We start from the raw sequence: 27,862 nt of genomic DNA on the forward strand, positions 1-27,862 counted from the left end.
GTTATAGCACCTGTCAGTGGACAGGATATTTTAGGCAGCAAGTGAACGATTCATCCTCAAAGTTTATGTGTTAGAAGAAGGAAAAATGGGCAAGCATAAGGATCTGAGCGACTTTGACAAGGGCCAAATTGTGATGGCTAGACAACTGGGTCAGAGCATTCCCAAAACTGCGCTCTTGTGGAGTGTTCCCGAGCTACAGTGGTCAGCACCTTTCAACTGTAGTCCAAAAAAAAGAAAAGTGGTGACCCGGCGACCGGGTCATGGGTGGCCAAAGGCTCACTGATGCACATGGGGGGGCGAAGGCTTGCCCGTGTGGTCAAATCCAACAGACGAGTTACTGTAGCTCAAATTGCTGAAAAAGTTAATTCTGGTTCTGATAGAAAGGTGTCGGAAGACACAGTGCATAGCAGTTTGTTGTGCAGACCAGTCAGGGTGCCCATGCTGACCCCTGTCCACCGCTGAAACTGCCAACAATAGGCACGTGAGCATAACACCTGGACCACAGAGCAATGGAAGAAGGTGGCCTAGTTTCTTTTACATCACGTGTATGGCCTGGTGTGTCACTTACCTGGAGAACACATGGCACCAGGATGCATCAATGGAGGCCCCACCTCGCAGTTTACAGGGCTTAACCCCTTCAATCCCAGGGGTTTTTGGTACCTCAAGTCCCAGGGCAATTTTGCCATTTTTGCGCTATGTCGGTTCAGCGATTATTCTCCTTTCCTGTGAATAGTGTACCCATGTAAACTATATATTGTTTTTTAAGGAGAGATAGAGCTTTCTTTTGATACCACAGCTGGATGATTAGCTGAAAAGTTAGAATGAGAAATTTAGTAAAAACTAGCGAAAATTTGAAAAAAACACCTAATTTCTTTTTAATTTTCCCTCTGAATCCTCACAAAATTAGGTAAAGTGATGGAAAATCAGAGAACATACTATAAGGTGTACATTTTTTGTATAATTTTTATGCCTATGGCTTAACGGGTTTGGGGGTTGTGAACGGGGGGAGGGTTATACTGGGTAGCAGAGGCGTATCTACTGAAAATAGCGCCTATGGCAAGCACTGAAATTGCGCCCCTGTCCAAATATCTAAAACCCATTTACTAGCCCCTGCTGCCCATATATATATATATATAAATATTAGTCCCTGCTGCCGATAGCGGGTATAGATCAACACACAAACCCAGATCAATTGAAATTCACTTGTGATCTCAGCACTGAAGGTATATATCAAATAAACAGAATCAGACATACAAGTCCTGTATTTGCAGGTATACAATAAATATATGAAACGTAGCATCGCAGGTATAGATCAACTGAATAAGACATATTAACCCTGTATTTGCAGGTACACATAAATAATGTATGGAAACATAGCATAGCAGATATGAATCTACAGAATAACACAAAAACCCAGCTTTGCAGGTAAAGATCAATTAGAATTCACATAAAAACACGGCATTAAAGGTATATTTAAAACCCCCTAAATTACAGGCATAGATCACAGGTTGCACAGCCCAAAGCCAGCCCTGGCGTCCACACTGCCCACATAGAACCTGACCAGCACCCAGATTACACACATAAGATTTGCAATCTTTGTCCCCAAATAGCCCAGCACAAGTCAACTTTGTCCCCAAACAGTCCGGCCAGTGCCATCTTTGTCCCATATACACCCTGCCTGTGCCATCTTGGTCCCCAAGGCTCAAACTTCCTGCTAGTGCCATCTTTGCCCTTCCACAATTATACATCTATGATACACAAACACTCAATGCATCCACACATTAACTCATGCTCTCCCTCATTCAGACAATTCATCCACACATTAACTCATGCTCTCCCTCATTCACTCAATGCATCAACACATTAACTCATGCTCTCCCTCATTCACTCAATGCATCCACACATTAACTCATGCTCTCAATGCATCCACACATTAACTCATGCTCTCCCTCATTCAGACAATTCATCCACACATTAACTCATGCTCTCCCTCATTCACTTAATGCATCAACACATTAACTCATGCTCTCACTCATTCAGACAATTCATCCACACATTAACTCATGCTCTCAATGCATCCACACATTAACTCATGCTCTCCCTCATTCAGACAATACATTCACATATTAACTCATGCTCTCTCTCATTCACTCAATGCATCCACACATTAATGCACACTCTTTACTTATATCTACCCCCTCTCCCTCCCCTATCACTTTCTACCCCCCTCTCCCTCCCCTATCACTTTCTAACCCCTCTCCCTCCCCCTACCCACTATATATCCCCCCTCCCCCTCTCTCACCTTGAAGTCCAGCGACGGGAGCACGATGCTGCTGTCTTCCTGCACCGCTCGCTGGTGCCCGCTGCTTCACTGCTGAGCGCCGTAATATGACGTCATGCCGGCACCGGGACGGGGGTAGAGGGCTCGTGGAGGAGAATGAGGAGCGCCGAGCGGTTTCTAGGCGCCCCTCTCTCTCCTCCGCATCAAAAAAAACCCGGCATTTAAAAGCCGCTCACTGGCGCCCCCCTTGAGATGGCGCCCATGGCACGTGCCATGGCTGCCATACCTTATATACGCCTCTGCTGGGTAGATGTTATGCTAGGACAATGGGATGTAAGGTTTTTTAAAAAAAATGTAATTATTATTATGTTTTTTAAATATATTTTTTTATTTAATTTTTTTGTATTTTTTATATAAGAATGAGAGGGTTCTGCAGTAGGGTTGCAATGTACAGAAATGTACATCCTGTCCTTACTGGCCCAAAGGCTGCTCTCATGCCTACCAGCATCCAAATCCAGGGAATTTTCTCTGTGATGGGCAGTATCTTCAAGCCTCAGATAACATATCTCTACCTGCACCTGGTGCAGCGGATGGCTTTTTTGAAAGTCAATTTGCCCAAATTGGGTTACCCACCATTGAATATTCAAGGAAATACCCAAGGAAATAGAATGACTAAATGTACATATTTTAAATACATGGGGTATAATTTAATATGACATATCTGAACAAATAAACAAAAACAGCTTATTCCCCTAGTGTCCAACCTGCGGCCCTCCAGCTGCTGCAGGACTACATCTCCCATAATGCTCTTTCAGCTGAGGAGGATGGGAGATGTAGTCCTGCAGCAGCTGGAGGGCCGCAAGTTGGACGCCCCTGCCCTAGTGCAATACGGCCTCTTTTATTAGAGGTCCCAACCAGCTTCAATGTTGGTCAGTCATCTATGACCATCATTGCAGCATAATCCTTATAAGGGACAATATTCTTGTCTGGGTCCACAGCAGCTGAGATCATCTCCTCCATCTCTTCTTGTGTGAATGGTTCACCTGGGACAACAAAAAAAAGTGGGTTTGACATTTTCCCTCTTTATAAGCATCCATTGCTCCTGTGTTCCAATGGTACATTGTGTTAGGTAATCCAAGTTTAACTTTAAAAGGCTATTTGATCATTGGAAAACCATTTTGCATTTATGTTACACAGCTAGAAATGTCCTTGTTTTCCATGAAAACAGCTAAGTGACCCCAAACTTTTGTACATGCTTATGGGATTGTCCATTTATAATGCAGTCATATTAAGAAACTGAAATGATCAGCTTAGTTTCAACCTCACACAAACAGCCAGGTTTGTGAATACATAAGAGTCAGTAAAATGTAATGCCATCAAATCTTTGTATTGTGCCTTTCTGTGTTGTACTTTTAAGAAAGGCAAACACATATAAATGCATAAACACTATAAATTGCAAGAAACCAAGCCAAATATTATTCATACATCATAAGTCTTAGGGAAGGGTTTTGTTACCTTCTTCGGTCATATACTTGACAAGCTCATCTCTTGTTAGGTATCCTTTTTTATTTTCATCTAAAACCTGCAAAAGGGGAATACTTGTAATTATTGCTTCAATGGAAAGATTGGAAAACTGTTTGGGTTAAGTTCCAAACTATACACAAACCTCAAATGCTCTAAGAATAATGTCATCGGAAATTGGTCGGTACCTAAAATAAATCAAAGAGAAAGAAGGCAAGTTAAGTATAAATTTAAATTGATGGTAGGATAAGAATTGGTAATATGCTTAATATCTACAAATTGTGGGTTCAAATTGAATAAGCAGACCCTCACTTGGCTTTGTCTGGCTTACTGTGGTACAGGGCACAGACATAAATATGGCAACTTTCACCCTCTAACTGCATCAACATTGACAATTTTGGAAAGGGTGGCAGGGACCTCATCTCTCTTCTTTCCATTTCACTGTTAATGGGTGCACTTTCTGCATATGGGTTTGAATAGACTCCCGTTCACAGTGTTTCACAAGTCTGTGCTTGAGATGGCTGATGTTAAGTGTATCATGTACATAGAGTTATGTGTGAGCTAACACATCTCCTGCATGGGAAAATAGCTGGGTGGGTGGACAAAGAGCCATAACGATGGATTCTGCAGAACCCCCCACAGGGAAGAAACCACAAACAAATAAAGGGACGTGCAGCTATTATATGCACTAAAGTGCATATTGCTAGAGTGTTCCTTTAATGTCCATTTAACACACAACCCTGCTTTCCCTGAGTGTTTTCATCCAGGACCCTTCCTGTGATTTACACCTGAGGCAGATACCCATGATCAGTCTACCCCTTTTGTATTTACTTAGCCAGCTTTGTCGCGGCAGATGCTGCAGATTTCAGGGTTCTGATACATTCCAACATTATACAGATTTATAAAAGATATTAATATTGTTGTACTTGGATTTACTTCTTTGGCCACTGTCTATACCCCAATGCTCTGTTCAGAAAGATCCATCCCTAGTCTCTATGGTATACATACCCCACTTAAATATATAGAAATATATTTATATATACACTGCTATTCAAAAGTATATATTTGTAACCATTTTCCTTTTCCTAGGTCAGTAACATTATACCTTCTTTCTAGTAATACTTTAGTCATGGTTGGGAGGAATTTATCAAATCGGATGTACCCCGTAGGCTCTTCTTCCTCCATCTGAAATTGAAATACACACAACAAATAATGAGAAATCACATTAAGTAAAAAAGTAAGATGAGGTTATTCACGGTGAATCGTGGCTATTTTAATTATTATTATTTGTTGTTTTGATATAGGGCCACCATATTATGCAGTGCTGTACAATTAGTGAAATTAAATGATCTTGCTAATATAATTATGTATTACACAGGACCACTGCAGCCCATCCCGCACAAGAAACCCAATGAGGTTTGCGCATCATCCCAAAAGACAGGCTAAAGTACAATATGCCCATGTAAAAATAATCCGATTGTGCTTCAGTTCACATTTTTAAACTTCACTGATGTGCTTAAAAAGGCTTTTGACATAAAAAAAATAGAGTGGTCACATCAGCCATTTGATGGCCACCACATGCAAAGTGCTAGCCTACAGGATGCGTAACTGAGAGTGACTTTACCTTTGCCAACTGATATTGGAAAAAAATGTCTAAAGTGGTCAATCTGAAAACACTTATGCAGAATATACAGTATTTAGGCAGGGCAAATGTGTTGTGCTATGTTTCTACCACTAGGTGGCGATAAAACATTAACTCTAAGGCTCTGCCCAGTAACATGATATTACTGCCCCATGGATGCAGCTTTGTGCCCTGTACCTTTAGGGCATGCAGTGCTGGGTATATCCCTATGGTACAAAAGGGCTGGTTGGGGAGATCACAGATCTCCTTCAACATTAGCAGACTTAGTCAGGTTGACTAGAAAAGGCGACTGAGCTAGGTTTGCAGGTAGCATACATAAGAAGTCTAATTGTTAAACTCCTTTTAAAAAACCCAACTGTTTGCACTAATCCACATGTGGCCCATACACAGGAGTCCATTAGATGCATAACTTCTGGACAAGAGTAACTAGTGTCACTTTTAGGAGGGGGGGGTTGTTTCTTGGAGAACAAATCAAACCAAAATCACTATTTTGGATCAGCAAGCATTAAAGGGACAGTAATGTCTGTTAGTTTCTTCACGTGTCGGTGTTTGCTTCACTGTGGCCTTACATTCAGTGAAAAAAAGTGCTGTAATGCTGCCTGTTGGTGGCATAGGCAGCTGCTGGCTTATGTACTTCCAGAGACATTAAGGGGTTTGGGTTAAGGATTGAGCCCTGCTGGCACCTGCCTGTGTCAATGGTACGCCTGCCTGTTGAACAGACTAATGTTTAATTGTAGTAAAGGATGTCTATACGGCAGCCAAAAGACATGTCGGCTAGTGTGGTTCTGCAGAGCATGTGGAGGCTATCAACGTTATTGGAACTTCAGAAATAAAACAGGAACAAATGACTTCACATGTTTCATTTAACATCTTACCTCAGCCAGCATTTCATGGAGTTCCCCTTCGGTTGGGCAACACCCTAGAGATCGTATAATTGTCCCGATCTCTCTGTGAAGAATAATACTTGAATAAATACATGAAAATATTTTAAATATGAATATAAACATTAAAAATATAACTTAGAAAGTTAATTTCTAAAACATGCATTGTGAAATTAGAAGATGTAAATCAACCAAGCAAAATTCCTTTTTTGTTTGTAGATTAATATTTTGCATATTCTGCAACTGTTGTAAAATCATTAATGTCTGAGCAATATTTTTTCTGAGGAATGCCCCTTTTTAGAAACCCAGAGGCATACCCCCACATTAACGGTCTCCCAATGCAGTTTGGTTTAACTTTGGGGCAGCCCTTGAGGTGTCCTGGAAAACCTGGCCAAGGTGGCCACCATGCTTATCATCTAGTTTAGGACTGAACCAGACACCAACTACGCCATATCCCTGGGGACATCTGCTTTTTTTCCAGTAGTAAAGTTTGACGTGACCTGTCCTTTAAGGTTAACAGATTTATTTTCCAAATTAGATGCAATACAACAGCTTCAATCTGTATTATGAAGCATCATTCCCAATAATCTTCATCTACTGGAAGTGCGAAGGATAATTTAATCAGTGATCTGGCCTTGAAGAAGCCTCCCCATCTAGACAATGCATTATGCAGAAGCCGTTCTATTTACTAACAAACCAAATTGGAATAATAAAACACCTGAGACTAAGTAGATGTACATATTTCAAAGCAGGGGCCACAACTCACAGCGATTACAATATGCATGAGTTCTTTGGTATACGACGTTTACATTTCTAAAGGAAAACGAACAGATTTAACGCATAGGTTGCAAGTGCATTCAAATAGCCAAAATATGCGTCTACCATAACATATATCACAATTGCAATGCAAAATGTTAAAAGGTGTTAACAGAAAGTCTTCTTACCGGACATCTACAGTTCTGTTGCTTTCATGATCAAAAACATCAAAAGCATCTGTGATTTTCTTTTGTAAATCTGTGACGAGTGCCTCTGTAACAGACAGTTTTCAAATTATTTTACATAAAATGTGCCTTACAAAATTACTGAAATAAACACAAAATAATAAAAGTTTAAAAAGCATACAGGATGCTGGGTTGTATTGCGAGAGGCATCAGTATAAGGAAAAGGGAGCTGGTTCTGACACTTTACAGATATCTGGACAGCATACTTGAAGATTTAACCCCTTCAGGACCGGCGTTTGCGTACCGCGTCTTCCCATGAAGACTTCAGGTTTTTTTAAATATTTTAATTCCGTGCTCGTGATTCGCTTCAAAGCGATCACGTGCACGGAATTGAGGGGGAGTGGCTGCTACGGATCGCTGGGGACAGTAGCAGCCGCCCCTCGTGATCCCAGTGTGCATAGCGACGCTGGATCGCGCATCATTGATGACGTACCTGGTACGTCCCAGTCTGGCGGTGACCTATGACCAGGAAGTACCAGGTACGTCCGCGTCTTGAAGGGGTTAAGGAGAAGCGACCTGAATCCTCCGGGTCGCACAAGCGGGGTCATTACACACCTCACTCCCTAACCCATTTCCCCCTTAAATGTGGATGAGTCCCGTGCCGTCAGTGGGAACAGCTACTGGTGTTGGCGGGAAAGCTCACTAACCTCAGTGGGACTGCCCGCGACATAAGTGGGAACAGGCCACATCCCAGGTAGCCAGGGTAGCCAGAGTACCCAGATAGGCTGGCCAGGCCTCATCTATTGTGTACAGATCTGGAGACCCCATCTCCAGAATGATATAGATGTGCTGGTGACAGTTCGGAGAAGAGCTACTAAAATGGTAAATGGTTTCCAGGATAAAAATTATCAGGAAAGACTAGGGGAGCTCAATATGTATAGATTAGAGGAAATATGAGAGAGGGGAGATGTGATGAAAACATTTAAATACTGAAAGGCATTCAACAAAGTAAAGGATGGAAGTTTATGTCAAAGGAGGACAAATGTTTGACCTAGAGGGTCAGCGGTTTAGATGTAATGTAAGGAAGTCTTACATAAATGAGAGGGTGTAAGTGGATAAGTGGAAGAGATTAACATAGCGAGGGCATTTAAATGTGCTAGGGGATAGGCATAAAGCTATACTGAACCTAGGATGAGACCAAGACCTGGTAAGATGGGCTGAATGGTTCTCATCTGACATCAAATTCTCTGCTATTAACTCTTGATCCTATAGAGGAGACTTCTAAACTAAATAAACCAAAATTAATACTTCAAGGATGAATGCATGTGCATCAAAAGTGTTAGAGGCAAAAACAATGCATGGGATAGACATAAAGCTATCATGACTCTGGGACAAGACCAAGGAACGGTTGAGGTCATGGAAAAAAAATTAGATGGTTAGATGGGCGAATGAGTGTTATCTGCCGTCAAATTCTCTGGGATTGGTGATAAATAGTGTAAGCATTGCAGTCTGCTGCTTTTGTAGGAAAGTGACATAAATATGGCTTTATGTAGAATAAAAAAATGACCTGTACAACAAGCAATGCAGCGCAACAGAACTAGGAAAGCAAAATGCATTTATAATAGTTGTTAATATGACACATTTGTTCAGGTACAACTATTTTATTTTATTGGGACCCCATTATTCATTAACCCTTTGAGTACTGGGGGGTGCAACACATGGTATTGCATTATTGAAGGATTAAACTCGTTTCTTATTTAAGTTTAAAATGAACTTTCAATGAAATCCGTTTTTTCCTACAAAGATTTCAGTGGAAACTTGCTGTTACCAAAATGTATTTCTTAGTCCTGTTTTCATTTTGCGTTAAACCTTTACTTAATCTATTTTTAAAATGTATTTGGTACTTGCATTATACCCTGTTCTGTATGTTTTCTCTCTTTTGCACTACTTTCCATGTCAAACAGGCAAGGTTACATGTGGGATCACTTTTTTGTTCACTTACCAGCAGCATCTTTCTCCTCCGCCATGGTTGTTGTCCCAGGTTACCATGGAGACAGACGTTCGCGTCGGAGGACGTCCCTTTCGCCATCTTTGAATTGGCAAATATCACATTTCACCTACATAGAAAATGGCGTGGAACGTTATACCACAGTTTTCGTGTTTCAGTGTCTTCCAGAACGTTGTGCCTTGTCACAGCTTTTGTTTAGTTTCCATAGTAACTCGCACTTCGTGGTGTTTGTTTTCATGCTTCGAGTCTTCGACCAGATTGTAAAATGGCGCTAAATGCTTGGAGATGTGAGTTCTGTTGTTCCATTTAACACCCTGTGCAGCTGTAGAAGACAATTAGAAACTTGGAAGGGATTTGTGTGTTTGGTATTGCTCTAAGGCTTTTGGGTGAATTTGATGGTGTGTATATATATATATATATATATATATATATATATATATATATATATTTATTTTTTTTTTTTTCTAGAGAATGTGACTTTCGAATATAACCGATTCTAATTATGTTGTAAGGCTATTTGATTTTGTGCTGAGCCAAAATAAACCGACATGTTATCCAACATTCATAATGTGCAAGTATTTCTTGTTTTTAACTATAATGTACTCAACTAAGAATGCTGACCATTTCTCAGTGGATGGAGACATAACTACAATTCTCATGATCCTTTTCTGCCACTGGACAGATCACTACTAGGACTTTTGTTTCTGTGAATCCAAATTATGTGAGGTGCTTATGTCTTATTTGCACCATGGAATACATTGGTGGTGTATAAATTAAAATTGGTAATAATAGTGTCATTTTACAGTTTATTGTAATATTAATGTTTTTTGTTTTGCTTCGGAAATGGTGGTAAACCCACCTGTTGCGTGTGTCCTGTAATGGTAATAATGAACAATCTGCTACGTTTGCCTCCGGCCATGCTCAGTAACCGTAACGATCCAGACAGATGGCTTGAAAGCCTAGACAGAAATATGTTATACCTGTGTTTGAATAATTTTTATGAGTTAATTTGTAATGTTTAAATACTAAGGTACTTTACAGTAATATAAAAATAAATTCTGCTACTGCCCACTTTAACTGGGGAGAGCTTCTTGACTTAGACCTCTGCTCCTTGTGCTACTTGTTCTAGGAAATGTCCTTTTCTGAGAGCCTACTAAATGGGGACAAAGAAGGACTTGAAGGGACAGTTCCTTTTAAACAAGACTCGGAGATATGAACTGTGTCTGATCAGAGCTCCTCGGATGTATATTCTGTCAAAAAATATTTATTTTAAAACATAAACATTGTATACATCAGTTAAACCAACATGGAATGAGATACAACCATGTGTCTACCATTAATTGATAGGCACATTTTTTGTTACAGAACAGCTTTGCATATATTTGAAAAGGAGATACGAGTTTTTGCTAAAGTGATGTCAATGTAACATCACTTTCCTATTTGTGGAATTGTGAAACCATTTGACATGAATAAGCTTGCGAGAAGCACATACTAAATGGTGTGGGAAAGCCTAGAGTCACAAGGTCAGTTTGGAGTAGCAGATGGTGGTGTAAAACTGGGTGGAGAAGCGAGACAGATGGAGAAAATGGAAAGAGTGCACAGCTTGTCTCAGACACATGGTGTGTTTTAAGGGTTTTACAAACCACATATTACCGTATAATATTAAAGACAGAATTAGAATGTATTTACTAATGTGTTTTCTTAGATAATATCAAAGTGCATTTACACCAAAATATTTATAATTTTCTTTGTCTAGCAAAGCAATTTATTTCAACAATCCAGTCTTATTGTTTTGTCTTAAATATAGTGAAAGAAAGCATTTTTATTTCTTACAACCCCTTCTTTACTAAAAGTGGCCAAAGATGCACCAAATTCTTTTAGTTGTGGGACATTTTAGGTGACTTATTGGTAGTTTATTTTTTATGTACGGTATGGACAACAAGGTCCCCTTTTTGGCATTTTGAGTTGAAACATTTACTGTAAGATATCATTTATTTTTAAAAGTATATACAACATTGAAGTTCACAATATTAAAAGATATGGTGCAATTGGGTTATAATTAAATGGAAACACAAATAATCTGTCACAGTTCAACCTTAGATACCGAGACTCAGTCTGTCTTATTGATGTCTCTACTTGCAGTTTCTGGTCTTCGCTCTAACAGGTTTTGGGATCTCTCGCTACAAATTGGTGGTGTCAGCAGGGCCTCATTTACCTCCGCTTTCTTCATTTGGGGCCTTTGCATTGAGTTGCAGCGAACGGTTGTGACTTTGTCATTGGCCACTGACCTGTTACTGTTAGCAGCATCCTGTCTATATCCTGCCGTGTTCCCTGCCCCAGGGCTAGTCTGCCATGTGCACTGTCCGAGGGTTATCCAGCCGTGTTCATTAGCGCCCTGGCCGGGGGCAGTCCAGCCACAGTACCCTGGCCGGTGGCTGTCAAGCCTGTGCTTTCCACCCGGCCTAGTCCAGTCCCGTCAAGGCGCTTCCATTACTAACTGCTTGGTTCTGTCTGTGTCTTTTGGTTATTAATCATGAATTTTTACATCTTTAGTTTAGGAAAAGTTTCCAGATGTATAAATCAAAAGAAATAAAAATATGTTGGTGGTTTATACACAAGTGCACACACTATAGATCAAAAGATAGAAAAACATTATTTTTGTGCAAAAAAAATAGACTTAAGTATAGTGGAAATTGTCTAATAAGAACCAATTGTATGAAAACATAACTGAAATAATAGAAATGGAAATGCTTACACAAAAGATAAAGATGAAAAGTGAATATGTATTCAAGTGATCCTATTCTGGAAAAACAAGACTTGAAAGTTAGAGACAAAAGTGGGAATTAATAGAACATATATGGTTAAAAAAGTGAAGATATCTATACCACCAAGAACTGTGTGAAGTTTAATCGTTGAAAAAGCTTGGCAAAGGGCAATGCGTGTTAAAGGAGGTACCTTTTATGGAGTGATCCTTTTAAACAATGTTCAGCTGCAGTGGATGTGAGGTTGCCGATTTGGACTCCCCAGGGAGAGGAGATCTGAATACGGATGCGTGCAGTATAGGGAAATACTGTGGAATGAGAGCAAGGCAGATTCAACATTAAAGAGAAATACCAACAAGAAGTCAAACAGGATACAAGTTGTCATCACAGAGACAAAAACATGCTGGTCTGCTCAAGACCAGGAAAAAATTACCTTCAGCTGAGAGCGAAAGTGTAACAGGTTCAACAGGGAATGCTGCAGAGTCTCAACAAGAGAAATACATGTTGCGGTTAAAGACTTACAGTGCCTTGCAAAAGTATTCACCCCTTGGCGTTTTTAATATTTTGTTGCATTACAACCTGGAATTAAAATGGTTTTGGTGAGGGTTTGTATTATTTGATTTACATAACATGCCTACCACTTTGAAGATGCACGATATTATATACTATTGAAACAAACAAGAAATAAGACAAAAAAACCCAGAAAACTGGAGTGTGTATAACCATTCGCCCCCACAGTCAATATTTTGTAGGGGCAACTTTTGCAGCAAATACAGCTGAAGTCTCATGGGGTATCACGCTACAAGCTTGGCACATCTAGTCCCTGGGATTTGTGCACATTCTTCAAAGCAAAACTGCTCCAACTCCTTCAAGTTGGATGGGTTCTGCTGGGGTACAGCCATCTTTAAGTTATACCCCAGATTCTCAATTGGTTGAGGTCTGGGCTTCCCCTTAAACCACTCGAGTGTTGCTTTAGCAGTATGCTTAGGGTCATTGTCCTGCTGGAAGGTGAACCTCTTCCTCAAGAATTTACTTGTATTTGCCGGCATTCATCATTCCTTCAATCCTGACAAGTTTCCCAGTCCCGCCGATGAAACATGTATATGACATGCGTTGCTGGTCAAAAAGCTCGATTTTAATCTCATGTGACCAGAGTAGCTTTTTCCATATGTTTGTGGGGAATGTGAGAGATTCCCCAATCGCCCCGTGGAGTTGTGCAGCTCCTTCAGAGTTATCTTTGGTCTCTTTGATTACTGCCCTCCTTGCCTGGCCTGTGAAATTTAATGGGCTGTCCTCTCTTGGCAGGTTTGTTGTGGTGCTATATTCTTTCCATTTCTTAATGGATTTAATGGTGCTCCATGAGATGTTCAAAGTTTTGGATAGTTTTGGAAAGTTTTTATAACCCAAACCACAACTTTGTCCCTGACCTATTTGGAGAGCTCCTTGGTCTTCATGGTGCCGCTTTCTCAGAGGTGTTACAAACTCTGGGGACTTTCAGAACAGATGTGTGTGTGTGTGTGTGTATATATATATATATATATATATATATATATATATATATATATATATATATATATATACTGAGATCATGTGACAGTTCATGTGACACAAAGTCAATCCTTATTTAAATCTTCATTTAGGATTTGATATGATTTTGCAACAAAAAGGTACCCAAATGTACCGTATTTTTCGCTCCATAAGACGCAGTTTTTTTCCTCCCAAAGTAGGATGAAAAATCAGCCGCGTCTTATGGAGCGAAGATGCAGGCAGGGAGGGGGGGGGGGGCAACGATATACTCACCAAAAGTGTCCCGGACAGTGTCTGTCTCGCTTCGCCGTCCAGGGGAGGTCTTCATCTGGAGACCGCCGCCTCTGTCGCCGCCTCTCCTCTTCTCTGGTCCGTTGCGACGGCTAAGGGCGGACTCGATGGAGAGGACGGGGGGATTTGACGCAAGCGCCGTGTCACGTATGGCGCCGGCGCATGCGCAGTACGGCGCTTGTAGTCCAACTACACTTCCCATCATGTCTGACCAGCTTTTTTCTGTGCAGGCATGACGGGAAGTGTATTTTTGCACCTTGTATACCGGTACATGTGGATGAAGAGAGAAGAGAGTGAACAGTAAAGTGTAAAAAAAAGTGACACCCACTGGAAGAATGAAAAGGCCTACCATCACTCAAGTTTGTGAGTGGGTGAAAACGTCATGGCAAGCCGTGAAGGATGAAACGGTTGTAAGTTCCTTTAAGAAATGTGGCATCAGTAATGCCTTGGATGGTTCAGAGGATGATGTCCTTTATGAAGACCCTGACACCAGTGATAGTGAGCCACTGAGCGTGACAAGTTCGGACAGTTGTGAGGAATTTTTGGGATTTCCCAATGACTAGAGACCTTATCTTTTACAGTAATGATGGTTCTTAATGCTGCTGTTGGCTATTGTTCATGTTAAGTTATTCAGTTATTGTAATAAATATTTTAGCCCATTTTTTAGCTCAAAATATTTTTTCCTTTTTTTTCTCCTCTAAAATCTAGGTGCGTCTTATCAGCAGATGCGTCTTATAGAGCGAAAAATACGGTATATTGTGATATGAGATCTTAAGTTCTAGGACAGTGGAGGTGGAAATGTTTGGATCATTTCTGTCTTGGTTGGACACAAACTTTAGAGAGGTCAGGGCAATATCCATTCGGGACAGACATCACATAATCTTGATCAAGCAGATGACTATATAAAAAACAAAAGTCCAATTGTATGTGGTTTTGTCCATTTCCAAAATTTGAATACACAGCAGTTATTGAGTGCTACATTTTAGGTGCTTACCTAGAAATACAATTCCGTCTTAATAAAATAATTTATATAATATGATCTTTGCTATGTACCTCCATTTCTAGTATAAAGATGTACCAAGGCTGTCTAATGTTAATCTGTTTGGGAAATGGTAGCTTTAGCTATTTTGCATGTCATTACAATCCATATTTGGAACACCAGCTCAATTAGCTGCTGTTAATCTGTGCCTCACAGAGAAACCAATTAAGCAAGATCACATGCACATGCAAAGCCAAGGAGACTCAAAATTCATCTTCAGTATCCTAGTAAAATATAATAATAATAGAACAATAAAACATGCAAATAATTGGATACACCGGCTCACATTTCAATAGTCTCTAATATGGGGGTAGGCAAAGCTGCTTCTAGGTGGGAGCATGGGGTGCAATGCACCTGCAGGGGCACATCGGGCGGGTAGTGCAGAACGAGGGGTGAAGTCTGTGCGGGCTGAGTCTCCCTACCTTCTCTGCCATCCGCCTCTGTGCCCATCTCCCCTTCTGCAGCTCTGCTCCTTCTCTTGCCTTTTGTTATTCTTCCTTTTTCTTTCGCTTCTGCCCAGGAGAGAGGCTGTCCATGTTGTGCGCACCATTGCTCTACCCTTTTGTGGAAGTACTCCAAGAAGCCAGAATATTGCAGACAGGTTCACAGAGAAAGAGAAGTGTTTCTGCACCTCTCTTTATCCGCAAATCTGTTGGCTTTATTCTGGCTTCTTGGGAGTACTTTCGTACAGGGGCAGAAACATAGCACACACCACAGGGACAGCCTCTCCCCCATTCCTCCAATGCAGGGAGTGGGTGTGCGTGGAAGCTTCGCCTTTTTGCGGAAGTGCTCCGGGAGGCCTGGTCAACAGAGAGAAACTGACGAAGGAAGGAGACAGAAAAATAAGAGACAAGAGGGAGGGAGACATTGAGAGAGAGAATGAGAGCATGTGTGATAGTGAGTAAGAGTGTAAGAGAGCATGAGTAAGAGTGGGAGAGAGTGTGAATGAGAGAGAAAGGGTTAGCGCGTGAGTTAGAGTGAGTGAGCAACAAAATGCAAATTAAAAAGATGGTGATGGGAGTTATGCTGTATCACCATCAGTGTCTGACTCAGTATATAGTGATGGAAGTTATGCTGTACCACCATCAATGTCTGGCTCAGTATATAGTGATAGGAGTTATGCAGTATCACTGTTGTTTCTAGCTTGCTATATAATGATAGGAGTCATGCTGTACCACCGTCTGTGTCTGGATCACTGTATAATGAGAAGAGTCATGTTGTATCACCCTCAGTGTCTGGCTGACTATTTAATGATGGGCGTTATGCTGTACCTCTGTCATTATCTAACTCAATATATAATGATGGGTGTTATGTAGTAGAGCCCTGTGCGGGACTGTTTTCTTAATCGCGCTTCCGCCCCTGCTCCCGCTGAATTTCTGACCATTACCCACCGCTCCTGCAACGTGTGTTCCACTCCCGCCCGCTCCCACAACATATATGTCCAATCCCGCCCGCTCGCACAAGCATCATTTACAAACACTCATTCATATACTCATTCATTCCCTCATTCACAGATACTCATTAATTCCCTCAATCACGCACACCCCCTTACCTGAACTGCAGATTTCCCGCGCACTCCTGCAAGGCTGCCTTCGCGTTGCTTGCATACAGCGTCTCTTCTCTTGTCGCACCCAGGGGAAGCAGGAACGGAGCAGAGTCATGTGACGTGGCGTAGGGTTCCTGGGAGGAACAAGAGAAGAGACGCTGTGTGCAAGCAACGCGAAGGCAGCCTTGCAGGAGTGCGCGGGATTACTGGGACCCTCAGGTCCATTGTCTGACTGCCCGCTCCCGCCCGCAACACCCGAAAAACCGTCCACACCCATAGGTTTTTTGACGGGTCCCATGGGACCTGCATCCCGATGCAGTCCTCTATTATGTAGTACAACTATCAGTGTCTGGCTCAATATATAGTAATGGAATTTATGCTGTACCACATATGTCAGGCTCACTTGAATTACTATAATTGAGTAGGCGAAGTATGATGGGAATTCTGGGATACTATAGTGCTAGGGTCATTTTAAAGGGTAGTCATGACCACAATTATTTTTGCTATTAATATTTATTGTTTTATATAGCCATTAGATTCCACAGAGCTGTACAAAGGGTAGCAAATGTTTGATTCCATTATGTATAATCTCCTTAATTTATTTGGGCCTTTTAACTTTTTTGATTTCTGGGATTTTAATAATGTGATAAAAAAGAATGATTTATAGTTGTTTGGATGTCAAATAGTGTGTAAAATTCTGTTGATCTATATCTGCTATGCTATGTTTCCATACATTATTTATGTATACCTGCAAATACAGGTTTTTTTTGTCTTATTCAGTTGCATGTGCTGTTTCCATGTGTTGTTTATTTGATCTATACCTGAACTACAGGGTGTAAGTAAAAGAGCGGTATGGTTTAGTGAATGAGGGGACAAAGGGACTCTGGGGATGATTACAGGGGAGAGGACTTCTTAATGTGATGGTGCAGTCAGAAGGAGGGAACACTGCACTGACTCTCACAGTCTTCCCCTGATCTGCAGTCAGTGTGGCAAATATATTGGCAGCAGGGTCTAATATTAATGTATATTGGCTGCAGGGGCTAATATTAATATATATCGGAAGCCGGGACTAATTATATATACCGGCAGCAGGGACTAATATTAATATATAACAGCAGCAGGAGCTAATATTAACATATATTGGCAGCAGGGGCTAATATTAATATTTATTGGCAGCAGGGTCTAGTATTTATATTCATATTGGCAGCAGGGTCTAATATCGGCAGCAGGGGCTAATAATATAATGTTGGCAGCAGGGTATAATTTTTATGTATATCGGCAGCAGGGTATAATATAAGTATGTATCCGCAGCAGGGGCTCTGATACCACAGGCATAATTCTGCGAGTATAGAAACACCCAATGATTTTATGTTTTTTTTTTTTCTTGTAAGTAATATGGCCATAAGCAGTGTATTGCTATTTTACAATGACGGAAAATGCTCCCTTACATTGTACACTGTTCATATTTTTTGTACTTTGGGGGCAAGAAAGGAATTTTTAATGTATATTTATAGTGGGAGGGGCACAAAGTGTTTGGGCACCTATTTTTACATTTTTTAAATATTTTTTTTATTTGCGTTTGGTTCATTTGTTTTCGGACATTTGTTTTTGGACATCAACCGAAAGTGAGGGGGTTACAATCGGAAGCAAAATCTTTTTTGCATTGGTTTACTGGGACCATGTCCCGTTGTTCAACGAGAGGCGAAAGAATGAAGACTTTTTGGAGCAGCGGATGAAGAAAGAAAAAAAGACAGAAGAATGCAAGGTAAGAAGTAGAGCTGCATGGCATGGAGACAGGGACACGGACGTGGTCAGCGGACAAGGCAGGGAGACGTTCTGAGAAAGCCTGAATGAGTGTGAGAATGAGAGAGTGGGTGAGTGTATGAGAGTGAAAGCACCAACCAAAATTTAAAAGAAAATTCGGGCTCCATAGCCCTGCATTGCTGATTGCTGTACCTGTAATCAGCCTGCAGAGTTAGCTCATAGGGCTCAGGAGAGCAATCACATGACACCCCTGCAAATTCTTGATAACATTGGCATCACAGTAACATCAGCTGAGTGAAGAAAGCGATCATTGAAGTTCATTTAGCAGACATGTCAGTTGTCATTAAGGGGTTAATACAATCTGGTTTTCATAAGGACTGAGGCACTGATCCACTTGTGATGAGATTCTAAATGCTTCCACTGTTACAAAAGGGGTGGATCTTCCATCTCCTTAAGTACTCTTGTGGAAAATACTGCATTGGCACATGCATTGCTCATCTGTCTTTATTTTCAATTTTTTGTGTATTTTTTTTTTAATTAATGAGAATAGCCTCATCATCATAAATGAATGTAACAATACATTATTACATAGCTAAATTGTAAGTATTACAATTATTGTATCACATAATATCTGTGACTGAAATTAAAAATGCTGATTTACATTATAAATTGTTCAGTCTAACATTTAAAAAAAAAAGAAAGAAAAACAAACAACTAAAGCCCAGTTGCTAAGCAACTGACATTGCTATGATATGGATTATTCAGTAGAAATGCACCATCAAATATCAATATAACAGGGTTTGGCTATGGTGTGTAGTTTGAAAATGTGTAATTATACAAATTGTAGCAATCTATACATCTTATTTTGATATATAGCTATCAGCTATCATATTCACTTATAACAAGCTCTTATAGGTGTACATTAATCTTGCATAAGTTTATTATGGTAAGGTTACAAATGCTAACCGTTCCTGTTCTGTAATTTCCCCATGCGGATCCTTATTTTTCTCTAAAAATTATGGTAATCACTAAACATTAATTAGTTATTAGGATAATCTTATAAAAAACATTTTTTGTTCTAGCTGTCTGCATTGTATAGTATTACTATATCATCACTGCATATTGTCATATTTGTGACTATGATGGTATATATATATAGCTACTATATATAATACCCTTGTCGCCAAGGACATTTTCTGTCATATTGGTCGGGTCCAAAGTAAGGTCCAATCAGAGTGCACATGCTTTCTCTCTCAACATGTCCCACAGTGGCAAATGTTTTCTTGCACCTGTTTTTTTTAAAAAACCGAGATGGATCCTATAGGCTACAGAGACCCTCTAATGGACTGAATGGTGGACACAGACAGGCACAAACCTGCAATTTTTCCCACATCTTCCTCTCCTGAGGAGCCAATGGCAGCCCTTATAATCAAGTGGGTGGAACTGCCTCTTACCAGTATGGTAGCCTGATGTGGAATGCAACAATATAAATTATATAAGGTGAGTGGGATATGGTGACCAGGCAAAAGCAGGGGAGGTAGAGAGAGAGAGAGAGAAAAAAGAAGGGATGGGGGAGGAATGGAGGGAAGAAACAGACGAGAGGGGCGAAGAAAGTGAAAGGGGGAGGGAGAAAAAAACAAGGGAGGCAGATAATTGAAGCAGGAGATGGAGAGAGAGAAGAAAGAGGAGTGAGAAAAGGAGGGGAGAGAGGGCAGGGAAAGATAAAGTGAAAGAATATAAGAGAAGAAGTGGAGAGAGAGGACGAGGGAAAAGAAAGAAGTGGTTGAGAAAAGAAGAGAAGCAGGGGAGAGAGAAGTAAAAGAGAGATGGGAAAAGGAATATAAAAATGGGCAATTTGATTTTTGACCCTGTCATTTCAATAACAAGCACATATGCAAGTATGTGTACAACGATCAGCCATAACTTATAACCACCTGCCTAATATTGTGTAGGTCCCCCCTTTTGCTGCCAAAACAGGCATGGGCATGGACTCCACTAGACCTCTGAAGGTGTGCTGTGGTATCTGACACCGAGACGTTAGCAGGAGATCCTTTAAGTCCCGTAAATTGCGAGGTAGGGCTTCATGGATGCCTCCTGGTGCCATGTGTTCTCCAGGGAAGTGACACACTCTAATCCGGCCACGTGATGTAAAAGAAAACGTGATTTATCAGACTAGGCCACCTTCTTCCATTGCTTTGTGGTCCAGTTCTTTTGCTTACGTGCCTATTTTAGGCCCTTTCGCAGTGGACGGGGTCAGCATGGGCACCCTACGCAGCTCCATAAACAACAAACTGTGATGCACTGTGTGTTCTGACACCTTTCTATCAGAACCAGCTTAACTTTTTTCAGCAATTTGAGCTACAGTAGCTCATCTGTTGGATTTGACCACACGGGCCAGCCTTCAAACCCTGTTGCCGGTTCACTGCTTTTCCTTCCACTTTTTATAGGTACTAACCACTGTAGACCGGGAACCCCCCACAACAGCTGCAGTTTGGGAATGCTCTGACCCAGTCGTCTAGCCATCACAACTTGGCCCTTGTCAAAGTCACCCTGATCCTTACGCTTGCCCATATTTCCTGCTTCTAACACATCAACTTTAAGGATTAAATGTTCACTTGCTGCCTAATATATCCCACCCACTGACAGGTGCCACGATAACAAGATTTTCAGTGTTATTCACTTCACCCGTCAGTGGTCATAATGATATGGCTGATCAGTGTATATACAGTACTGTGCAGGGGCATAACCACCAGGCCCTGGTGCGAAAAAACTGCCCCGGGCCCCCCAACTTCAGCAACTAGTCTGTGCCATTATTGCCCCCACACAACTGGTCTGTGCCTTCTTTACCCCCCTTCCAACATACAACAAATTTAAACACACACACAAATTACACACACTTACTCATACTCACTAACATACTCCATCTCACCCCCCCATACACACACACCCATGCTCTCACACACACACACAAGTGCACATGCATGCTCACATGCACAAGTACACATTATGCTCACACACACAAGTAAACATGCATGCGCTCTCACGCACAAGTACACATCCATGCTCACAAACACATACACAAGTACACACACACGTACACATGCATTCTCACACACACACGTAAACATGCATGCTCTCACACACACACATGTATGCTCACGCTTACACACAAGTGCACATGTATGCCCTCACACATACAAGTGCACATGCATGCTCACACACACAAGTACACATATATACATATATATATATATATATATATATATATATATATATATATATATATATATATATCCACACAAAGACATATACATACATCCCACCTCCACTTACCTCACGCCCCCACTTACCTCTCATCGCTCCTGCAGTTCTTTCTCTGGACGCTCACGGGCCATCACATGACGTGACCCGGATACGTTCCTGTCTCCCCGTGCTAGTTCAAAATAGTTTAGAAAGGGCCCTTCTGACCTGGATCGGTGCGGTCCAGGTCTGAAGGGCCCTTTCTAAACTATTTTATACCGGTACGAGGAGACAGGAAGCAGGGGTAGTTATGCCAGTGGTACTGTGCAAAAGTTTTAGTAATGTGGGAAAAAAAGCGATAAAGGCTTTCAAAAATAGACATGTTAGCTTATTTTTTTATCAATGAACAAAATTCAAAAGTTAGCAAATTTAGAGGAAAAATAAAAATTAGTTATATTTGGTGTGAACACCCATAATATATATATATATATATATATATACACACACACACCCACATATACACATTGAAATGACATTTAATCTCTTTCTCCTTACGTCCCTAATTTTTCTCTCCTCGCTTCCTTCTTTCTCATCTCATTTTTTTTACCTTGCCTCTCCCCTTTCCTCCTTCTTACTCCTTCTCGTCACCTTTCCCGCCACAGATTCTCCTTCTATACCTTTTCTCTCCGTTGCTCCTTTTCACTTTCTCTCTTCCCTGCTGCTCTTTCCTCACCCTCCCCTGATTCTCTCTCCCTTCACCAAATCCTTCCCACCCTTGGTCGCCTCTCTTAACAATGTTTACTATTTGCCTGAATCTCTCCTAAGGATGTCTGCCCTGCCCCATTTCCTGCCTCTCCCTTAACTTAACAATGCACTTGCCTGCTTCTCTCTTAACTTAAAAATGTCCACCCTGCATCATGCCCTCTTCTCCCTTAACTTAACACCTTTCTCTCACTACATAGTCAGAGCGACAAAGCAGAGAATGCTCTACACCATGGGATAGGAAAAACTGAGAGGGGCAGGGACCAATCATAGTGCAGCAAGTGCACTATGATTACACCATACTTTAAGACCCGCCCAGCATGACAGACAATTCCCATGGTGACAAAGCTGTTATATACAGGGCTGTGAAAAAAGTATTTTCTCCTTCCCAATTTCTTCTATGTTTGCATATTTGTCACACTTAAATGTTTCAGATCATCAAACTAATTTTAATATTAGAAAAAAAATAACCACAGTAAACACAAAATGCAGTTTTTAACTGAAGATTTAATGTATAGAAGGAACAAAGCTATCCAACCCTACCTGGCAATCGCCCCTTAGTTACTTAATCAACCAATTAACCAAACATAATTGATATTTGGATTCAATTTCACTAGACACACCCAGGCATGATTACTGCCAGCTATGTTGAATTTAAGCTTTAATTCAGGGGTGTCCCAAGTTTTTTCTGCAGTGGGCCACTTCATCAGAATTGTATACGTGCCGCACTCATTTTTCACTGTAAGAAAATATAGCCTTTAATAAGATATGCAGTTTAAAAGAAAGTAAATGACACAAAACCTTTACTTTTCCTCTCACCGATTTCTGGGCCTAGAAAGTTTTGTGACTGCAAATTCAGGATTCTGGATAAGAAAAAGTGAAATAGTTCTATTTATTCTAGGGATGCACCGAAATGAAAGTATTGGACCAAAACCGAAAATTCAGGGTTCACTTAGGCGAAAATGACCCCACACTTTTAATAAAAGTAAGTTACACACCAAAATTGTACAAAAAATGTACCGTATTTGCTCGATTATAAGACAAGGTTTTTTCAGAGCAAATGCTCCCCCCCCCCCAACTTACTGGTGCTTCTGAGTCCCCGGTGTGTAGCCGGGGCAGCGTATAGACGTCTACGCGATTCACGTAGTGAACTTCCGCTGCAGCCGGAAGGAGGTGCGGTTAGCAGCGGGGGTTGTCTGCGTCCATCGCGCAGACCTTCCCCGGCTATCAGAGATCAGAGTTCCCCTCAACGGGGAATTTCTCTCTGACAGCCGGGGAAGGTCTGCGCGATGGACGCAGACAACCCCCGCTGCTAACCGCACCTCCTTCCGGCTGCAGCGGAAGTTCACTACGTGAATCGCGTAGACGTCTACACGCTGCCCGGACAACACACCGGAAGTCAGAAGCACCGGTAAGTGTTTTTTTGTTTTAAATGGGGGCATAAGGCATTTCTGTAGGCAGAGTGCTCTATGAAATGCCTATTAACCCCTTAATGCCACTCCAGAAATTTCTTTTTTTCCTAAATTACCGTATAGGCCCGAATATAGGCCGCACTTTTTCCCCCCACTTTAAGTCTTTAAAGTGGGAGTACGGCCTATATTCGGGGTCTAGCGCCGGGCAGGCAGCGGCGTTAGGATACACATCCCCTGCAGCGGTGCAGGGGACCCGTATCCTACTCTCTGAAACGCTCAGACAGCCTCCCCTGCCAAAACTTCCCACGGGGGGGTGCCGGCACGGGAGATTGTCTAAGCGCATCGCGCAGACATTCACCGGCAGCGGCGATGAGCGTGAACGACCTCCGCTGCCGGCACGTCTGCTCGATGTGCTTTAACAATCATTTTAAAGCACATCTTGCAGACGTGCCTGCAGCGGATGTTGGTGCTGCCGGTGAACATCTGCGCGAACAATCTTCCTTGCTGGTACTTCCCACGGCGGAAGTGCCGGCACCGGAAGTTGAAAACGCGTTATGCGTAGATGTCCCCCGCCGGCCCCGCAAGACACCGTGGAGTCTGTACCAGTAAGTCTGGTGGGGGGCATCTTGGGGACAGAGTGGCAGCATATCTCGGGGGGGTAGAGTGGCAGCATATCTCGGGGGGGATAGAGTGGCAGCATATCTCTGGGGGATAGAGTAGCAGCATATCTCGGAGGGGGGATAGAGTGGCAGCATATCTCGGGGGGGTACATCTTCGGGACAGAGTGGCAGCATAGCTCTGGGGGGGGCAGAAACTTTTTTCTTTAAAAAAGCACCTAACTTTTAGGGTGCGGCCTATATCCGGGTGCGGCCTATATCCGAGCCAATACGGTAATATTCAGATTTTGGGGGGTCGTCTTATAATCAAGCAAATACAGTAATAACAATGTTTATATATATATATATTATGATTGTTATCAGCAATCTCAGGTATACCCAGATTTGCTGGGCATGATAGGAGTGCGATTGCTGTCAACAATCATATATAAATTAATATTGTTATTGTATTTTTTTTGTCCTATTTTGGTGTGTTAACCATACTTTTATTAAAAATAAGCAACACACCAAAATTGGACAAAAAAATTCAACAATATGAGGTGGCATGAGTTGGCTAACAGCAATCACACTCCTATCATACCCAGGCAACCAGTAAATGCTGGAACCTATGCATGATGGGACTGTGATTGCTCTTAGCAATCACACTCCTATCATGCCAAGTCAGCCAGTACTTGCTGAAACCTGGCTAGCTGCCCCCTTGTGTATTGATGCTGCCAGCAGTATGGGGTCTGCACATCACTTACAGCCACCCTGTACCATGCCCCCCCCAACTTACACATCCATGCTATCACACACACACTCATTCATTCATATACTCATTTATTCACAGATTTTTTCCCCTCAATCATGCATACTCATTCAAACACCCTCCCTCACCCCCTTACTTGCACTGCAGCTCTCGATGCGGCTCACAGACTTGAGGAGGGACCACGGCCCCCCTCTGCGTTCTCTTGTACTGCACAGAGAAAGCAGGAATGGAGCAGAGTCATGTGATGTCACGTACATTCACGTGACTCTGCTGGGTTCCGCTTCCTCTGTGCAGTACAAAAGACCCTCCCACAGGTAAGCAGCAGGGCCCTTGTGATCCCGGTTGCCCTGACTGCCGATCTCACACGGGCCGCACCTCAAGGTCCCGCGGGCCGCATGTTGGACTCCCCTGCCTTAATTGAATAGAACCCTTTTTGCATAGTGAAGTAGGCTAAAATGTCTTTAAAAAGCAGCATGTGATGCATCAATTTAAAGAAAGTCAACAGCAGATGAGAAACAAAGTCATTGAAATCTATAAATCTGGAAAGGGTTGCAAAGCCATTTCTAAAGCTGTAGGACTCCAGCAAACCACAGCGAAACCCATTATCTACAAATGGACAAATTTTGGAACAGTGGTGAATCTTCACAGGAGAGATCAGCATACCAAAATTCCTCCAAGGGGAGATAGATGACTTATCCAGGAGATCACAAGTGAACCCAAGACTAAGTCTGCCTGGACATGTGTGTGTGTTGTCTGGGGAAGTTTTCCAGATCCGAATTTAGCTGGTTCTGGCAGGGAAGCTTAAGTTAGAGAGTGTTAAGGCTAGTCATTCTGGGCCAACAAAGTGTAGCCAGAGAGGGCTTCAATCGGGAACTAGGCTTTTTTTATGCGATTGTGTTCTTTTGGGCGTTTGTTATGTTAAACTGCAAATAAAAGCCCTAAGACCCTAGATAAGTGACCAAAAAGGGTTTGTCACATATGGTGGAGAAAGCGGGTACATCATTGTTATGGTCTGTGGACAGAAGGTGTGAACCACAAGAACTGCTGCATGGATACATATACATATACATACACCGATCATCCATAACATTATGACCACCTGCCTAATATTGTGTAGGTACCTCTTTTGGATTAGTGATTATGTCTCAGGATAGTACCCCATCTCAGGGTGGGTTTATGTCCTGGCTGGAGTCAAAATTCTCCAGCTCAGTGGAATCTCTTCTATCAAAGATGGCAGCTAATATGTCGCAGTCTGTCCCCTCCCAGGCAGCCCATTCTCCCCTGGAGCCGCTCAATGCTCCCTCTGACTGCCCCCCTCAGAGCAGGAATTGTCGGGCTCTAAGCACCCTTGGAAGGCCAATAGTGTTTCAGCTGGGAATGGAAAAGCACCCATGAAAAGACAATTTTCACCCCATTACCATCTGGGACTCCAGTTCATTCCCTCTATGAGGAGGACAGGTTCTACGCCCCTCTAGCTGTTGTTGATGAATGACGGGACAATTCCTCTGATGAGGCGGCAAGTTCTGTTAACCTGGCTTTGTCCAGAGGTTACAACTCTTGAGCTGTGGGGTGGATGAGCCCCACCATTCGGAGTACCACCAAGTGACTTCGGCATTAGCTTCCCCTAGCTCAGCGGCAACTGCAGCAAACCTCCCAGTGTTGGGAGGCACTTTTTAATCCCACAATTATGCGACACCCAAGGGCCACGAAATAGGCTCCTCCTGATCACATCGGTCTATATTTACATAAGTGGCTATGTCTCCCTCTCTCTAAGGAGGTGCGCAACAAATTGAAGGCTGCGTACCCCAGCCCCACACTCCCTGACAAATTTGTTGCCACACCAGAGTTTGAGCCTAATGTGTTTTCTCTCCTCTTAGATAAAAGTGACCCCATAAACAAGGTTTTAAATCTACACAAGACAAAACTTCTGGACATTGTCGGCCCTGTTACCCAGACTCTACCACTGACCAATTGTGCTTCAGTGGTCCACTCTTGATCCTAAGTTGATCAGAGGCTGGGCACAATGCACTGTATGCCTCTTGGACAATGCTAACATGGCCATAGTGACTTAAAGCCGTAAAGGCAGTCCTCCTGCAGATGGACGCTAGACTAGCTGAGTTAGGATCCAAATATTTGGTGCAACCACCAATGGGCTGTTATTCAGGAACTCATTTGTGAAGGAGTTGAACAGACATGTTCCTGTGATGACATCGTGGAACAAGGCTAAACTCTCCATGAGAAAAGTCTTTCAGTGCTCTCCCTGTCTTTCCACCAGGGATGGACAAAGGCAGGGACAGGTCTCCAGCCACTCATCCATCACAGTCTTCAGACACTTCACTCAGGCTACAGCCTCCTATTGAGGACCCTACTACCAGTTTTCCTCTTTCCCGAGAGGTGGAGTTTGAGGCAAGGATGCCCACAGCTTCCCTAGAGGTGGCTCCAGTGCTTATCAATGTTTATTGTCTCTCCTCCCCTCCATAGGTGGCAAGCAGAATCTCGCTTTTGCTAGTGGATGCAGCGTTGCAGAATCTTCAGGAGAAAGGGGCAATCCAGTTTATGCCTTTTTCGCCCGGTTACTGTGCCCACGTTGGACCTGCTGGCTCCTGACTTCTGCGGGTGTCGATGCGGCATTTGGTGCTCACTCAGTCAGGGGAGTGGATACTGTTACAGGGTCACCGTACCCAAGGCTGGGTACCTCTGTTTGAGGGCTGAGGAATCCCCAGTCAGTACCCTCGTATGGATAGCTCCTGCTATCCACGGAGCAGTCAGACCACAATTCGTGCAGTAAAACAAGAACCAAATTTATTACAAACACATAGAATTTATATAGATCCTTAATTCTATCAACATTCCTTTAACAGACGTTCTCAATATACATAG

The 27,862-nt window shown here is 42.2% G+C and overlaps 1 protein-coding gene across 1 annotated transcript; it reads right to left on the reverse strand.

Annotated features, from left to right (window-relative positions):
- Nucleotides 1-3,211: 3,211 nt before the first annotated feature.
- Nucleotides 3,212-9,293, reverse strand: LOC149289850 (dynein regulatory complex protein 8-like). The gene is made up of 7 exons (XM_089490174.1): nt 9,269-9,293; nt 7,270-7,354; nt 6,320-6,392; nt 4,908-4,987; nt 3,948-3,990; nt 3,797-3,863; nt 3,212-3,324 (listed from the first exon to the last, which is right to left on the reverse strand). Exons 1-7 carry the CDS (start codon nt 9,291-9,293, stop codon nt 3,212-3,214), a joined length of 486 nt encoding a protein of 161 aa, XP_089346300.1.
- Nucleotides 9,294-27,862: the final 18,569 nt, after the last annotated feature.

This window comes from Sceloporus occidentalis, unplaced genomic scaffold, assembly GCF_023333645.1.
Source record: "Sceloporus occidentalis isolate IW3139 unplaced genomic scaffold, rSceOcc1.0.p SCAF_42, whole genome shotgun sequence".
Taxonomy (NCBI): Eukaryota; Metazoa; Chordata; class Lepidosauria; order Squamata; family Phrynosomatidae; genus Sceloporus; species Sceloporus occidentalis.

Excerpts from the sequence above, each read along its gene's own strand:
- LOC149289850 (XM_089490174.1), bottom strand. The coding sequence starts at position 9,293 with ATGGCGGAGGAGAAAGATGCTGCTG. Across the intron at positions 7,355-9,268 it reads GGAGGAGAAAGATGCTGCTG|AGGCACTCGTCACAGATTTA; the intron begins GTAAGTGAACAA and ends TGTCTGTTACAG. Across the intron at positions 3,325-3,796 it reads CAAGTATATGACCGAAGAAG|GTGAACCATTCACACAAGAA; the intron begins GTAACAAAACCC and ends TTGTTGTCCCAG.